This window comes from Ceratotherium simum, chromosome 4 (genome assembly GCF_057802395.1).
Source record: "Ceratotherium simum simum isolate JZ-2026a chromosome 4, ASM5780239v1, whole genome shotgun sequence".
NCBI classification, from domain to species: domain Eukaryota; kingdom Metazoa; phylum Chordata; class Mammalia; order Perissodactyla; family Rhinocerotidae; genus Ceratotherium; species Ceratotherium simum.
In genome coordinates, this window is record NC_141903.1 from 7,443,500 (window position 1) to 7,462,025 (window position 18,526).

At 42.2% G+C, this 18,526-nt stretch overlaps 1 protein-coding gene across 1 annotated transcript in view; it reads right to left on the bottom strand.

Moving 5' to 3' along the window:
- Nucleotides 1-16,040, bottom strand: part of ATP6V0E1 (ATPase H+ transporting V0 subunit e1) — a 40,480-nt gene extending 24,440 nt beyond the window's left edge. Inside the window, exons 1-2 of the mRNA XM_004428517.3 lie at nucleotides 15,864-16,040; nucleotides 10,043-10,090 (exon numbers count right to left, since the gene is read on the bottom strand). Coding sequence (XP_004428574.1) covers nucleotides 10,043-10,090; nucleotides 15,864-15,967 — 152 coding nt within the window. The 5' untranslated portion in view covers nucleotides 15,968-16,040. The remainder of the gene's footprint in view (nucleotides 1-10,042; nucleotides 10,091-15,863) is intronic.
- Nucleotides 16,041-18,526: the final 2,486 nt, after the last annotated feature.

Sequence of the window (18,526 nt, forward strand, 5' to 3'; positions counted from 1 at the left end):
ACTTTTTTCTCTTAATTTTTTCATAAGGCATATGATTAAAGTAAAAATTATAACACCGTAGAAAGGGTTTACAACATATACAGATGTAAAATATACGATAACAACAGCACAAAGGATGGGGAGTAAATGGAATTATATTGTTGCAAGGTTGTACATTTTACCTGAAGTGGTTCTATATTAACTCTCAGTAGACTATGAAAAGTTAAGAATGCATATTGTAATCTCTAGAGCAACCCTAAAAAGAAAATATTAAAAAAGTATAGCTAGGGGCTGGCCCAGTAGCGTAGTGGTTAAGTTCACGCGCTCCGCTTCAGCTGCCCAGGGTTCGCCAGTTCAGATCCTGGGCACGGACCTACTCACCACTCATCAAGCCATGCTGAGGCAGTGTCCCACATAGAGCAACTAGAAGGATGTACAACTATGACACACAACTATCTAGTGGGGCTTTGGGGAGAAAAAAGGAAAAAAGGAGGAAGATTGGCAACAGATGTTAGCTCAGGGCAAATCTTCCTCAAAAAAAAAAAAACAAACCTGTGTCCAGTGAACTCGTGTATCCACTCATCTGCTTAAAAAAAAAAGTATAGCTAAAAAGCCCTTAGAGAAATTAAAACAGGGCCGGCCCTGTGGCTTGGTGGTTAAGTGCGCGCGCTGCGATGCTGGTGGCCCGGGTTCGGATCCCGGGTGCGCATCGAGGCACCACTTCTCCGTTCATCCTGAGGCCGAGTCCCGCATACAGCAACTAGAAGGATGTGCAGCTACGACATACAACTATCCACTGCGGCTTTGGGGGGAAAAAATAAAATAAATAAAATCTTTAAAAAAAAAAAAAAAAGAAATTAAAACAGAATACTAAAAATATTCAATTATGGGCCGGCTCGGTGGCTTAGCAGTTAAGTACCCACGCTCTGCTACTGGCGGCCCGGGTTTGGATCCCGGGCACGCACTGATGCACCGCTTCTCTGGCCATGCTGAGGCCGCGTCCCACATAGAGCAACTAGGAGGACGTGCAACTATGAGATACAACTACCTACTGGGGCTTTGGGGAAAAAAAAAGGAGGAGGATTGGCAATAGATGTTAGCTCAGAGTCAGTCTTCCTCAGCAAAAAAAAAGAGGAGGATTAGCACGGATGTTAGCTCAGGGCTGATCTTCCTCACCAAAAAAAAAAAAAAATTCAATTAACTTAAAATAAGGCATAAAAGAACAGAGGAACAAAAAACAGATGGGACAAACAGAAAAAAATTAACAAAATAGTGGACCCAAACCTAGCTATATCAATAATCACATTAATAGCATATGGAATATCCATTTGCCAATTAAAAGGCAAAGACAGAATGGACAAAAAAGTAAAACCCAACTATATGCTGTCTGCAAAGACGGCACATTCTAAATATAAAGATAGGGATACAATGAGCATAAGAAAGGTGGTATGATTACTAATATCAGACAAAGTAAAAATCGGGTCAAAGAGTATTAAGGATAAAGAGGGATGTTTTATAATGATAAAAATGTTAATTCATCAAGAAGACATAACAATCATAAATGTGTATGCTCCTAATAACTGAGCTTCAAAACATATGAAACAAAAATGGAAAGAATTAAAAAGAGAAATAGAAAAATCCATAGTAACAGTGATGATTTTAACACCCTCTCTCAGTAATTAATAAAAGTTGACCAGAAAACTCAATAAGGAAATAGAAGATTTGAACTACCCTGACCTGATGTTTATAGAACACAACACTCAACAACCACAAAATATACATTCTTTTCAAGTGCACATGAAATGGTCATCAAGGTAAATCATATGATGGGCCATAAATTAAGTACTAATTTCAAAAGAGTGGAATCTTACAGAGTGTATCTTCTATAAGATATCTAGAAAAGCACCAAATATCTGGAAATTGAACACCATACTTCTAAAAAAGAAAATATAGCATCATCAAAATTTGTAGGTTGTAGCTAAAGCAAAGTTTAGAGGGAATGTTATTGCATTAATTGCTTACATTTAAAAAGAACAAAGGTTTGAAATCAACGATCTAAGTTTCTACTTCAAGAAGCTAGAACAAGAGCAAATTAAGCCCAAAGTCAGGAGAAGGAAGGAAAGAAGAAATAAAAGAAAATCTAAATAAATGGAGAGATATACCATGTTCATGACTGGACAACTCAGTATTGTTAAAATGTCAGTTCTCTCCAAATTGATCTACAGATTCAACACAATCCCAATTAAAATCTCAACAGGCTTTTTTGTAGAAACCGACAAGTTGATTCTAAAACTCATATGGCGGGCCGGCCCCGTGGCTTGGTGGTTAAGTGAGCGCGCTCCACTGCTGGCGACCCGGGTTCGGATCCCGGGCTCGCACCGACACGCTGCTTCTCTGGCCATGCTGAGGCCGCGTCCCACATACAGCAACTAGAAGGATGTGCAGCTATGACACACAACTATCTACTGGGGCTTTGGGGGGAAAAAATAAATAAATAAAATCTTAAAACTCATATGGCTATTTTAGAACAGACAAATAATTTTGAAGAACAAACATGAGGTGGGACTTACACTTCTTGATTTCAATATAAAGCTACAATATTCAAGAGTGTGGTATTGTCATAAGCATAAGACTTAGACAAAGAGATCAATGAACAGGAGGGATAGTCCCGAAATAGACTCACACGTTTATGGCTAAATTATTTTGAACATAGATGCCAAAGCAATTTAATGGAGAAAGGAAAGTCTTTTCAACCAAAGGTGCAGCAACAAATGGGTATCTGTATTGGGAAAACACTAACAACAAAACAAAGTTTGACCCCACCGTTCTAGTGCCTGTGGCCCTTGGAAGGGGTCGTGCCTAACTGCCAAACCCTCTCCACTGCCAAGCTATTGTGGAAAGCCTTCAGGTCCAAGTCCTTGCTTAGTAACAGGTCTCATTTCTTAGTTTACCTCAATTTTTGCCAGAAAAAATTTTTCCAAACCTCCCAGAACCATTTATTATGGACCCAAATTCCATCCCCAGACTGCTCTGCTCTCACCACTAGATCCACCTTCCTGTCCTTCCCTTTCTTCCAAACCCTTGCACTGCATTCTCTGTAACTTGCTCAGTTATCTGCCACTCATTCACACACCTCCTTCTATTCTCAAACTTCCTGTTGCCTACAGCTTCACTGAAACCTGGCTCCCCCCAGAGGCTCTCTCAAGCAGAGAAGGTTGCTTATTCTTGCACTAGATAACTCAGGCTTTGGCAACGGGGTTAGGAATTTCTTTGCTCTCCCTGTGCTGCCTCCAGACAATTCTCTCTCATTCTTGCGAAAAACTGACCTCTTTGGGGTGCATGTCTGCTGATTTAGCAATCTCTCATCCCTTTTTACAGTCCAGTCACTTCCCCTTATTCAACAGTGGAGGCTCAAGGTTGCCCTTTTCTGGCTCTTCCTCATCTAAATGTTGGCATTCCTCAGGTTTGGCCCTATCCTCTCTTCTCTTTAGGGTAGGGTTTCTCAACCTCAGTACTATTCACACTTGGGGAAGAATTAATTCTTCCTTTGGGGGAGGTGGCTGTCCTGTGCAGTGTAGGATGGTTAGCAGCATCCCTGGTCTCTACCCACTGGATGCCAGTAGCAGCCCCAGTAGAGAACCACTGCCTTAGGAAATTACATACATTCTCACGGCCTCAAATCTCTCTCCTTACATCCAATTTCCCATCTGACTGATATGTCTTAGAAGTTTTAGCATGTCCCCACCTGAACTTTTGTTTTGAAATTCATCCCGTCCTAAGTCTTCACCATCTTAGTAAATGGTCCAAACCAGAAACCTGGGAACCATCTGACTCCTCCCACATCCTATCCATCGGCAGGACCAATAAATTCTACCCCTAAATTACCTCTCAAATCTGTGCACCTCTCTTCATCTTCACTACCATCACCCCAGACCAAACCAAAGATTTCTCACCCAACTGAATGTAATAATCTCCTAACTCGTGTCCCCACTTCCACGCTGGCCTCCAAGCAGTCTATTCTCCACAGAGCAGCCCGAGTGATCATCTCACCAAATCACTCCTTTATTAAAAATCTGAAAAGATTTCCAATTCACTTAATATAAAACCTAAACCCCTTACCCTAGCCCATAAAATCGTATACAATCTGGCCCTTACCTAAACCCCAAACCTCCCACTCCCCTGCCTCACTATTAAACCCCAGTCACATAACCCTCCCATAACATTCCAAGCTCCTTACCCCTCAGTGCCTTTGCATTTGCAGAAGACCCTGCCTGCAGTTCCCCCCAGGGCTGACTCCTCCTCCTCCAACAGGCTTTCTGTGATCACCCTGAATAAATCTCTTGCTCTCTCCCACTCTCCCTACTGTCCTCTGTTCTCCATCACAGCACCCTGTCTGGCCCTTTAAAGCACTTGCTCACTTTGTCTATTACAAACCAAGAACCACCCGGCTGCTGCTGTTGTTCCTCTGCTTGTCTGACTCCCCTCACTAGACTGTCAGCTCAGGAGGGCGGGATCTGGTTCTCTCCTAGATAGCCAGGACCTGGCACAGAGTAAGTGTTCTATGAAAAGCTTACTGGATGAACTCCAGGTGAGGCTGGATAACAGGCTGCTCAACAGACAACTATAAATAAGAGATACAAAAAGAAAAACCCAGTAAAGGGAACAAGCAAATTAGCTAAAACAACACATTGCTTCCTCTGGCTATCCATGTGGGAGCTCTGAAGCTGAAAGAAGCAAGGGCCGGAGGGCCTCACATTTCAGGAACAAGCTTAATTTGAGTTACCCAGTGTTTTCCATTATTGATGCTGCTGTTTCCTGTTATTAGCAGACATCACCAAATGAGATAAGAGATACACCCGCAAAAATTACCAATCTGTGGAGAGACAGAGACAGACATTCCACCTATACAAAATACATGTCCAGTCCTGAAGGAGCTTCAAAGCTAGAGGGAAGACAGGGAGCACCAACCAGTTAACAGAAGGTCAAAAAAAACACAGTGCTTCCACTGGCCAAAGATGGGACAATCTGAACACCAACAAGGCTATTAATTATACTGGGTTGAAATACCTCAAATATGTTTAAATGTATCAGATCATAATGATACTAACACAAAACAAAAATCATTATTCACCACTGGAAGATGCTGGGGAACCAATTCATTATTTTGAAAACTGGTAAGTAAAGAGAAAACTACACATATGCCCTAGCTTTCCTTTATGAACTGTTTTCAGTTATTTGGATAACGAAATAGTTGATGAAGTAGATCTTTATTTATGGGCATGTTCTAGCTAATGAATAAACAAAAAATTATAGAAATAGAATATCATCAATTTTGTCAACAACTCAAAGAAAAATCAGACATATGTACCTCCTGATGAAAGCACCAACACCATTTATGAAACAGACTTACCAAAAAGCTGAACCTGAATGTGATCTAGCCCCTAGATATGACTACCAACTTACAGGAATACAGAAGAAAGAACACATTAAACAACACCATGGGTATGCAATTAACAAAGACCACTACGGAAAACTACGGGGCAAACAATCCAGTTTTTTTCTATTAACATATGCAAGAAAAAAAAAGAGAGATATGGAGAAGAAACCAATAAAGACAGACTTGAGAGACACAGTCACCAATTGCAATGCATGGTCTTTATGTACATCTTCATTCAAACAATAAATGTAAATAAATAATGAGACAACCAGGGAAATTTAAGATATTTGATGGTATAAAGGAATTAACTTTTTTGTGTGTGATATGGTATTGTGGTTATACTTGAAAAAAAGAACGATTATCTTTTAGAGATATATACTGAAATATTTATAGATAAACTGATATGTCTGGGATTTGCTTCAAAATAATCTGGGGCAGAAGGGGCAAGTGTGTGGAGATGAAACAAGATGGGCCATGAGTTGATAATTTTTTTTTTCTTTTTGTGAGGAAGATTAGCCCTGAGCTAACATCTGATGCCAATCCTCCTCTTTTTGCTGAAGAAGACTGGCCCTGGGCTAACGTCTGTGCCCATCTTCCTCTACTTTATATGGGACGCCGCCATAGCATGGCTTGACAAGTGGTGCGTTGGTGCCTGCCCGGGATCCAAACCTGCAAACCCTGGGCCGCCAAAGCGGAGTGCGCGAACTTAACTATTGTGCCACCTGGCCGGCCCCAGAGTTAATAATTTTTGAAGGTGGGTGATAGGGCAAATGAAAGTTCATTATACTATTCTCTCTACTTTTGTACAAAGCATACAGTAGGTCTTAAAAGTCCAAAAACAAAAAGTTAAAAAAAAAAAAAAAAGCATGCTATAGTAGAGCATCCCAGAAACTGACCAGCTTGTGGCTACTTAGTTGGAAACCAAAGTGGGACACCCTAGCCCTGGGAGGTGATCATGTCCTGGGCCCAAACTGGTTCCAGAGCCAGGACCAAAGGAAGGCTGGGCTCAGCTGTGGATCTGCAAATTCCTGGACAAGCAGACCGAAGTTCCTGCAGGTCCTTGTGTGACGGGTAGTGTTAGGGGGCTAGAGGGGTAGAGGGACTTGCTTGGGGTCACGGAATAGGGGTTTAAGGGAATGAGTAGATGAGGGAACTTCTCTGGCTCTTTGTTTACTGTCTGTCTCCCCTCACTGAAGAGGGCAGGGGAGTACATCTGTTTTATTCACTCACTGCTATATATCCAGTGCCTGGTACATAGTGGACTCTAAATAAATATCTTGAGTGAATGCACTCTAATAAGGCCTAACAAAATACACACTACAACAGCCTTGTAAGCAAATTGTGCTTACAAGTAACATACAGTTCTTTGAATTAAAATAATTTACTAAAAAAAAAATCACTGGTAATATTACTTTACATTTTTCTTGTCCTATGTTATAAGTTTTCACACACAGCATCTTATTTAAAAACTCACAAAGCCATCACACAACGTAATCAGGCCAAATATTATTCAGCCTAGAAGAACCAAGTCAGTATCTCTTTTTCTATATCACTCTGCTGGCAAGATTTCCAGTTAGTAAAGTACTAAAGATATAGCACATTTTCCAAGAAGCAATTGTATCTTCACAACACAACAATAAATTTCTAATTTACCCTGAAGATGTGAGTTTTGTGACTCTGGGTAAGCTACAACATAATTTGACATTAAAAATTGACCTAAGACCAAGAGAAAGTATAGAAATCGTAACTAATAGGATTGTACACTTAAGAAACAAAAGTGATCTTGTGCCTCAAAAAGTAAACCAGATGTATAACATTCAGACTTGCCTCTGCTGAACTATTAACACAAACTGGTTCTACTGGCCGAGATCTTGATTTATTCCAACTTCAAACAAGTTACACCCCATGGAATCAAACCTTAAACTAGAATAAACTGGAAAGAGAAAAAAATTGCCACAAACAGAAGGCTATTTAAAGGTCCATGAACACATTTCAAAACATGACTTTGTTTAGGAAATCCAAAGTCTCTTTGGGTGTGTCTTACTTCAAAAGAGGTGTTTTTAAGAAAATATATTTACTAGTGCCAAACAGTGAGTTTTCTTTGAATTTCAAATTTATTATAGAATCCCACTCCTTTGTGGAATAAGGTACGTAAAATATTTGGGGTCTGAATTCCACCTATATGTTTCAGGCAAATATTCTGCTAAATACAATATATGATCAGGTTTCAAAGAAACAAAATGAAAAAATAATTTCATAAAGTCTGAACTACTCAACTCATTCCTCCATAAAATGGCCTCCAGAAGCACTTAATGTTGGTACACTGTACCACCTTTATCAATACGCTGATGACTTTACTGATCCACTGTCAAGAGAGCTGCCACTAGCACTGGTGGACAAAGGAAAAAATGGTCTAAAATCTAGACAGCAAGAGGTAAAGGTTTATGGAGTTCTCAGTCAAGTCACTAGGACTCAGAGGGAAATAATTTCCAACCAAGTCCAAATATTCATTTTACACTTGAAAATGAAAAATAAGAGGCATGAGGCTGATTGGAAGGTTTTTTCCTGTTTGTTTTAAAGAGAATATCATAAAAATTAACCAAAATTCAAAGATGATGGAGGACCAGAAAGTTACAAAACATTTGCACCCCATCTTGGTTTAATCTCAAGTCATTCCTCTGTGTGATCATCTTCTCTTTTTTAAGATCTCACCACCAACCTCACTGCTCATACAGCAAAGATCTTCAAAAACAAAAACAAAAACAAAAACAAACCCAAAGGCCTTTCCCATCACAGGACCACTCCCTGGCTCCTGGATGGACACAGAGCTCCCTTGTTCAGATTTCTATAGGAGATTCAGTAGGATAGGCTGGCGTTCAATCACCCTTACTAAAATGATGAATGCGTCATGACGCATGCATGTACTTCTTTCTCATTTACTCTTCAGAGATGCACACAGCTGGTGTACGAGTTCCCTTCATAGGTTACCTGTCAGACATCCATTCTGGAGGCTGAACTTGCACCTGAAAAAGCCTCTTTTACCTCTCCAACCAGAAAAAAAAGTAAGGAAGCCCACTTGAGAAAGCCTTATCACCTAAACCCCAGTGCTAAAGCAGCAAAACACCACCACCATCGTTTAGCAAAGCTTGTACAGGGCATCATGGTTCAGCTTTAAACTCTTAAAGCCGCTCTTACACAAGTGACTGAATGATGGACCAGACAGCCAAAATTCACAGGAACAACTCTGTCAGGGGTGCATTTTGACCCATGCAAAGAACTAGAATTGGCTCATACCCACATTATTTGAAAAACCTTAGGGAAAAGCCCCAAGATTTAAGAAGTTCATAGATTCAGAGTCACAGAGAGCCAGGGCCCTTCATCACAGGATTAGAACTGTTCCTTCCTACCTCACACGGGCACTCAACAACAGTCTGGCCAACACTAATACTTTCCATAGAAGGCAGTCTCAGGAAGCTAGAAAGCTCTCTTTTAAGAAAAGAGAATCACTGGTTCAAAACTCTAAAAAGAAATCCCTAGAAGGATGCATTTTATGGTATGTGAAATATACTTAATTAAAAGAAAAAGGAAAGAAAGAAACCACAAGGCCTTTGAATATTCTGAAGTGGTTATTTTCTCCACGAATACTCAGTTTTTTTCTGGGGCTTGACTCCTTCCATTCTTCATGGAAGGGGAGAATGTAGAGCAGAGTTGAAAACATCTTTAAAAGTTCAACTGCAGTTCTGCCATTGCTGACACTCATGAGCATAAAGAACAGTATTCCAAAAATGTATGTTAAGGAATTACCTTACAAATCCCAAAATAGTTTTCATTCAATGGTTTATATAAACTATATAATCTATTCAAATAGATGCTAATTATCATACTTTGAAATAGTGTACAATGAATTGTTTAAAAAAATTATCCTTACTCTACTTGATTACAATTCTAACCCAACTTCTGTTGACCAGATAAACAAAAAAGTCATAATAAAGAATGGCTTTATTCAAACACGTGGATAAAGAGAACAGATTAGTGGTTACCAGAGGGGAAGGGGGTGGGAGGATTAGCGAAAGGGGTAAAGGGGCACATGTGTATGGTGACGGATAAAAATTAGACTATTGGTGGTGAGCACGATGCAGTCTATACAGAAACTGATACATAATAATGTACAGGTGAAATTACATGTTATAAACCAATATGACCTCAATAAAATAATTGGGAAAAAAAAAAAGAATGGCTTTATTGGCTTCCTAGTGAGATATTTAAGTGAAATGAGAAGGCCTAAATACTTCAGAATAGTAAAATATAAAGTAGCACAATGACAATTTTCAGCTGATTATAAGCTTTAAATTTGTGCCAAATAAATTACACTTGTAATACCAGAAGAACAAAGCATCTGTACAGTTCTTACGTAAATATACTGAATATAAGAAAAGTATGCTATTTTCAATCGAAGGACACTATTTCTAGGAGTTACATGAGGCACAAGCTCCAATGAAACAAAAGTATAAAGTTTCACAACAATCTTGCTCCAATGATTTAATTTTCCATCCCACAAATTATAAATACCAAGAGTAATTACTTATTATTTTAGGAAAAAACTACTTACAAGAGAAACATACTTACAAGAGATAGCAGCAAACTGAACAGGTCACCAACATGGTGATGATAACTCTAAAAAAAAAAGAAAAATGCAAACATCATTAGATAACTCGCAAACTATGCAGACATTGCAGGATGGATTGTGTCTTCCCAAGTTATCAAACTGGCAAAGACTGTGCACCAAGAAAATGGATCTGAATCTGTTCAAACACCCAGTAGACTGCAGTGGGCCCCGGGTGCACTCACAAGAAGTTTAAGTAAGTAATTAACATTTGTATTTAAAGGGATTTGTATTGATGCCACAGCTCAGATGTCTAATCCAAATTCATCTGAAACTGAACAGAAAACGCTGCAGTGACAATTAGTTCTCTGCAATGAAACGACACTATACTTCTAAAAATATGACTCCCTAGCATTGACCTCTCCCCATCTCCATCCCTGTCTGAAAGAGTTAAACTTGGATCTCTAATCAGCTGAATTTCTTTTTTTTTTTTTTTTTTTTAAAGATTTTATTTATTTTATTTTTCCCCCCAAAGCCCCAGTGGATAGTTGTATGTCGTAGCTGCACATCCTTCTAGTTGCTGTATGTGGGACTCGGCCTCAGGATGAACGGAGAAGTGGTGCCTCGATGCGCACCCGGGATCCGAACCCGGGCCACCAGCATCGCAGCGCGCGCACTTAACCACCAAGCCACAGGGCCGGCCCCCAGCTGAATTTCAACATTTCTGAAATTGAATTCTCGTCCCATAGGCTCCCCTTATAAATTTCCTACTCCTCAGAAGAAGCTCTGCCATTTCCACCCACCTGCCCACTCTCAACTTGGTCATCTTTTTGTTCATGCCTCCTCTGTACCCTCTGTCACCAAATGCTGTGGATCAGTCCTCTGAAGCATCTCTCCCTATGTGGATTTCTTCCTTTCTGACAATTCCCACTGTTAGCACTCAAATTCATCAGGTTCCCCTGGCTAAACTAACTGCTAGCAGATTCAAAACTTTCTTCCTTCTCCTTCATTCTATCCACAATCACCTCAGGTTAATCTTTCTAAAATACTCCTTTCACAAACCAGCCCTGATGGCCTAGTGGTTAGAGTTTGGCGTGCTCCGCTTCCGCAGCCCAGTTTTGGTTCCCGGGCACGGAATCATACCACTCACCTGTGAGTGGCCGTGCTGTGGCATCGGCTCACATAGAAGAACCAAAAGGACTTACAACTAGAATATACAAGTATGTACTGGGGCTTTGGGGAGGGTAAAAAAAAAGAGAGAGGAAGACTGGCAACTGATGTCAGCTCAGGGCGAATCTTTCCCAGCAACAAAAAAAAGTATCTCTTAAAATATTCCTTTCCTCACATAACTCTGCAGCTTAACACCATTTTTTTTTTCTTTTGGTGAGGAAGATTAGCCGTGAGCTAACATCCGATGCCAATCCTTCTCTTTTTGCTGAGGAAGATAGGCTCTGGGTTAACATCCGTGTCCATCTTCTTCTACTTTATATGGGACCCCACCACAGCATGGCCTGACAAGCGTTGGTGCATGCCCAGAATCCGAACCTGTGAACCCCGGGGCCACCAAAGCAGAGCGTGTGCACTTAACTGCTATGCCACCGGGCCAGCCCCAGCTTAACACCTCTTAATGCCCACCATCATCCACAGGAGTAATTTCCAAAGAGGGATCTCCATACTCCATGGAGTAAGCAAGACTATCTCCTAGAATGCAAGAAGCAAATATCAGAACTCCTATTTATATGTATTTTTAACCCATCCTGTAGAAGTTCTGTGTGCATGTATTTTTCGTGGTTAAATAAATTAACCACATACTCCAGAATATGCCACATTATGAATGGCACATTCATTCGTTCATTCATTCAACAGATTTTCACTGAGTGTCCAGTACACACCAGGCTCTGAGGAGAGAGCAGTGAACAAAATGGAGGAAATCCCTACTCTCGGGAAGTTTACGTGAGCGAGGGGGAGACAGACAACAAACAAGACGAACAATAAACAACAACTACCTATCTATCGTTGGTAGCCAGATGGTCCGTAAGTGCTGATGGAGAAAAATAAAGCGGGAAACGCGAAGAAGGGTACACAGGGGCTTGGAGGGTGGGGTTGCAATTTTAAAGAGCGTAGTCAGGAAAGGACTTGCTGAGGAGGTGGCATGTGCACGACCTGAAGGAGGTGAGGGAGTGTTCCAGGCAGGGGAATAGCAAACACAAAGGCTCCAGGTGAGAGGGGTTCAAAGAGGAAGGAGGCCTGTGTGGCTGATCGCAACAGGGGGTGCCCAGTAGGAGGTGAGGTCAGAGGTATCTCAGAGTCCCTGAAAGGAAAGGGGAAGCTATTTGGAGGGATTGGAAGAGAGAACGACAAAATCTAATTCAAATTCTAATAGGACTTTGCTGCTGGGCGGAAACAGACTGGGGAGGAGGGGCAAAGGGAAAAGCAGAGAAACCAGTTGAGGGGGAGGGGGAATAATCCGACGGACCAGGCTGGTAGCAGCGCAGGTGGTGAGAACTGGTCAGAATGCATACATTCTGAAGGCAGATTCTTCAAAACACCCAACTTTTACATTATGCTTATAATACACAAATAAATATGTATGAGGGTTTGTGCTAAAAACTTTAACAGGTGCACAAAAATGTTTGAACATCTACAGGATCAACTCTAGCTCCTCACTTGTAATCACTTCCCTCCACTCACCCTCCTCATCTCTCTCTACTTTCAAACAGCAACTCTTCATTCCTGGAGACAGGTGCCCTTACAGTCCCCCCAAACACATATGTTCATTATTCTCCATTCCAAGCTTTTGCTCATCTTTCTCCAGTCCCTTGCCCCAACCTGGAATCTCTCAGTCTTCTATCTTCCCCAAAAGACCATCTCAGAGCTGAAACGGCCAAGACTCCTTTGTATTATCTGCTTAACAGCTTCATTTCAGAAGCTCCCTCTTTAAAATATCAGCTCTGAACGTGCTGCTTCTTAGTTGCTGCATGCTGAAGTATTTAGGGGTGAAGTGTCACCATGACGGCAATTTACTTTCAAATAGCTCAGCAAAATTGTATATGTATGTATAGGTATATGTGTATGTATGTAATCTACACATACATGTAAAATACATGTAAAATACACATACACATACACACACTCACGTATTTACAGATAAAGCAAGTATGAATATGTTCCCAATTATCGAATCTAGGTGGTGGTACACAGCACTTGTAGTACTCTTTCTACGTCACTGTACATTTGAAAAAACTGGAGCTGACTAAACTCCTGGCACACATTCCTGTGCTCCACCCCCACCCCCTCCCCCACATCTACTGCTCAGGGAGCCACCGTGAAAAAAGCTGAAGCTTTTAGAGAATCCGTGGATTCCCAAAGAGAAAAGGGAAATCACGAAACACAGGAATGGTCAGGAAAGCTGAATCCAGGCACAGACTGGATTTTATCCGGCCCTTCTCGACTTGTAGGAGAGAACAGGGTTTGCTGTAGGTGTTACACAGATTCAGGACAGCTTTCTCCTTTGCCTTTTCTCCTCTCTGCCTCACCAGGTCCTGAAAACCTCCTCATCACCCAATTTTCTGCATTCCGATGGGCAGGGGTCTCAAAGGGAAGAGGATTTAACCTCAAACTCTCCCTCCTTCCCTTCTCACACAGCACCTTTACTTATCACCTTAACAAAGGTGTTTTTAATCCTTCAAATCAGACATGCTCTCAGAAATTAAAAATTCATCATAGTCCTTGAAGCCATTCAGCTCCTCCATGTATTTAAAAAAAAAAATTGATTTGCAGTCTTTTCTGGAGGTAAAGAGGAACTAGTACTAATATTTCCATTTTACAATGAGGAAATGGGAAGATGGAAAAGTTAACTAAACTGTCCAAGGTCACAGGGATCATCCAGCTAAGAGCAATGTTTCTCAAAGTATAACACAGTAACTTCTAGGAGACACTTCGAGTTTTAAGACCTGCTCAATCCTGCCAAGAGCGGGAAACAGAAGGATGGTGGTGGCGGCCGAGAAGGAGACCTGGATAACATATCGCTAGCAGGTCAAATACCTGAATAAACGGAGCTCACATAGTACAGGAGGGGTTTCACAACCCTGGATAATAGTAGTGGCACCAGGGCCCAAGGCTGGGCATGGCTGACCCCAAATCGGGCGGACCTGACTCTTTAAGAAAGGAGTGGTCAATGCTACCAGTACTTAATTAATAAACGCTTGAGTATGAAGGCTGGAAAGGCAGACAGTACAGTAATGAAATAGTTGAAGACAGAAACACAACAAAGAAGTATTTTGTTGTTCTCTAACTGCAGTAGGAAAACCAAGTCTAAGAAATTAAATTTGGGGGTCGGGCCTGTGGCTTAGCAGTTAAGTGCTCGCGCTCCCCTACTGGCGGCCTGAGTTCGGATCCCGGGCATGCTGAGGCCGCATCGCACATATAGCAACTAGAAGGATGTGTAACTATGACATGCAACTATCTACTGGGGCTTTGGGGAGAAAAAAAAAAAGGGATGAAGATTGGCAGTGGAAAAGGGATGAAGATTGGCAGTGGATGTTGGCTCAGGGCCAGTCTTCCTCAGCAAAAAGAGAAGGATTAGCATGGATGTTAGCTCAGGGCTGATCTTCCTCACAAAAAAAAAAAAGAAAAAAAAAAAGAAATTAAATTTGGTTAATACAAATTATTTTAATAAACCCAAAATTCTGACAGTCTACATCATCTATTACAGGCTGGAGAGATGACCCTACATAACTGGTGTTAAGGGGGGAGGGGAGGGGAGAAAGAGGGGACCCAATGCTAACCTAGAAATTCATCTACCATTTTTCCTTTTTAAACAAATTATGATTTACTTTTAAGCTAGACAGAAGTAACAGATCTAATATAAGTTTATTCCAGTAAGCAAAAGGGGTTCAAGTCACAAAATATTAAGGAAGTAATAACCTTTTCTTCCTATAATGTAGGCAATAGAATTATCCACTCAACAGACTATGCAGGCAAAGCACTGTGAAGCCACCAATTCATTTCAAAGAATAAAGCACGAGACGGTGTTTCTGACGAACTGTCACTTCAGTCTAAGTCTCACCCCACATGATCTGGCGCTGAGAAAAAATGACTAAAAGGCAAAAGAGGAACCAGAAAGAGGGTGTTCCAAAGCCGCTTTGAAGATAAAGCTCTATTTCATACTAGAATAAAAAGTCTACTTACGAAGTAGACAAAGCTCTATTTAACAAAAAAGTCTAGGAAAAAGTGCCTTTCTTAACCAACCGTTCTAAGAACTCGTTACTCTCACATACAAGGGCGGTAGCGCCCTCCGAAAGGTGTGACGCAGGGGTTTCTAAACAATACCTCCTGCTGTTCGGGAACTAATCTCGCTTTAGCTCAGACCCCACTACCTCCTGGCGCCCACTAGATGCAAGGCCTGGGCTCAACGTCGTTGCACAAGCTTGTCCTGTGCAACTGCGACAACACGTGAGGCAGAGGGCAATTTCTGTTTTATTTATTTCATCCTTTAAAGTTTAGGCAAACGAGGCCTCATTTGGGTGTAGGGCAGGGCTAAAGAGGCGAAAGTCGTTGGGGACGAACCCCGACTTCTCCTTGAGTCTGTATAAACCCATTTCCGACTGCACCCTCCGCACACAGGACCGTGATGAGAAAAAAATTCCCCTAAAACTCCTTTCCCAAGGAGGGTCCATGAGGTCACCGTGCTCACGCTCGGGCCGGGGACACTGAAGCTCCTGCGATAACGAAGTCGGGGTGCTGCACGGGGGTCGGAGCCTGGCTCTGGCGTGGGGGCCACGCCGGCAAGGTCGCCCCCTCCCCCGCCCGGCCGGTCCTCCCGCGCGTCCCTCGCACGCTTACCCCCGGTTGGGACCCTTAGGGATGAACCAGGGCACCAAGAAGCCGACGAAGCCCCAGAAGACGCTCATCACGATGAGAGGCACCGTGAGGCCGCTGTACGCCATGGTCGCTGCCCGAGCTGCCAGCCCCTGCCCGGCGGCCTCACTTCGGTCCCACCCGGAAGTGTCAACACCCGGCCGCGCAACCAGCGCGCGCAAAGCCCCGCCTCCCGCGCCCCACGTGACGGAGCGCCGGACTCCGCCCCCTGGGACTGGGAGACAGCGCCCGGCCCTCGCCCGGCCAGTCTCCAGACTAGCTCTTTCTTGTGGGACGTTACTCACCCTGGAGCCCCACAACTAAGGGTCCAGACACCGGGGGCTCAGCAAAGTTTTCTAAAAACGTGGCCCTTTTAGGAGAGGAGTGTAGTTATTTACAGCTTTATCTTCTTTTTATGCAACAGACATATATGGGGAACTTAACAATAGTTAAGTTACTGTTCTAAATTCCTGTGTGCCGGGCAGGGGGCTGTGAGCTTTAAGTGCCTGAGCTGTTTGAACACCTCACTACAGTCTATGAGGTGGTTATAATTATTATCCCCACTTTGCAGTTGAAAAAACTGAGGCCCAGGGAGGAGGTTTAGGATCTTGCCCAAAGTCACATGTCTAGTTAGTGGCAGAGCCAGGATTCAGCCTCCAATGGTGTGGTATTCAAGGCCAGTGCTCTTACTACTGCACGACTGTACATTTTGTGCAGTGTGCCAGGTTCTGGGGTGACAGAAATCAATTAGACCCCTAAGGGAGTTCACAGGCTGGTGATGAGGTGGACTTGCAAGCAGGCCACTCAGTGCAGTGTGAAGGGAGAGTGGAGGAGAGTGCAGGACCCTCCACCTCGCGCTGTCCTCAGCTGGGCCTTGAGAGAGGAGTAGAAATTAGCCAAAATAGTAAGGAAAAGATAAACACGAAGTCTCTAATGCTTGCCAAGGATTTTCACACGTTAATGATAGTTTGTGACAACCTTAGAACAGGAGGAAACCAATTCTCAGAGAGGTTAAGGAGCTTAGTAAAGCTCACAGGCAGAAGCAAGATGGAAGCAGATTATAAACTAAATCCTGCGTGTTTCACCGAGGACCATAGTGTCCCTATGATAGTCACATTTCCTCACCTCGAATGACTTCCTGATTTCTTTCTTCACCAAATAGAATGGATTCCTGGATTAAATGGAAAGTTAGACCCATAATCTTTAATCTGTACTAACTCTTCAAACATGATTCCAAGCCTTTACATGACCAACAAGGTAGGAAACTAGTCACCTTTGCGCTCATACTGCTCCCTCCAAACTCAGCCCAGCAGAAATTCTGTTGTCCTTACATTTCAGTCCAAGCCCTGCCTTCTCCAAGACCTGTTTCACCTTGCTAGTGCATCTCTTGTAGCCTTGTACTTGTGTGTGTATCTTAAGCAACCCTCTACTGGAGGGCAAGCTCCTTCAGAACAGGCACTGTTTTAACTGATCTTTGCTCGTTAGGAGCACTCTATCCATAAAATGTGCTCAATAAACACTTGTGCAACTGAATTGAATAGTTAAGAAAGGGTGAGACCAGCCAGAACTAAATTAGAGGAAAAAGTTTGCTCCTTCTTTCTCCCCATTGCTTTTTTCTAAATTTATTTTTTTATTTTATTTTATTTTTGTGAGGGAGATCAGCCCTGAGCTAACATCCATGCTAATCCTCCTCTTTTTGCTGAGGAAGACCGGCTCTGAGCTAACATCTATTGCCAATCCTCCTCCTTTTTTTTTTCCCCAAAGCCCCAGTAGATAGTTGTATGTCATAGTTGCACATCCTTCTAGTTGCTGTATGTGGGACACGGCCTCAGCATGGCCGGACAAGCGGTGCGTTGGTGCGTGCCCAGGATCCAAACCCCGGCCGCCAGTAGCGGAGCGCAAACACTTAACCACTAAGCCACGGGGCCAGCCCATAAATTTATTTTTAATTGTGGCAAAATATACATAAAATTTACCATCTTAACCATTTTTAAGTGTACAGTCTGGTGGTGTTAAATGTATTCGCCTATGTACCCAATCTCCAGAACTTTTCATACCGACTAAACAACAACCATTCTCCCTTCCCCCAGCCCCTGGCAACCACGGTTCTACTTTCTGTTTCTACAAGTTTGACTACTCTAGATACTTGATGTAAGTGGAATCATACAGCATTTGTCTTTTTGTGACTGGCTTAATTCACTTGGCATAATGTCCTCAAGGTTCATCCATGTTGTAGCGTGTGTCAGAATTTCTTTCCTTTTTAAGGCTGAATAATTTTCCACTGTATGTATATACCACATTTTGTTTCTCCACTCATCTGTCAATGGATATTTGAGTTGCTTCCACTTTTTGGCTATTGTGAATTTTTTTCTGTTTCTTAAATAAATGCATATATTTTAAGTTGATCCTGTTAAGTCTAACTTTTGCCTCACCTTCTCAGCAGCCTCTTTGAGATGTTGAGGATCACAGGGATGACACCAGTTCTGTCTAAATCTGTCCGTTTTATCCTCTGTGAAATGAGAAAAATCCTTAATCTTGGTATTATATTTCTGGACTAGTATTGGCCAATAGCTCCCTCTATCAGTCAGTCTGTCAAAAATATTTTATCACATGTCCCAAATGAAAACTGTGGGGAAGGTGAGAAACTA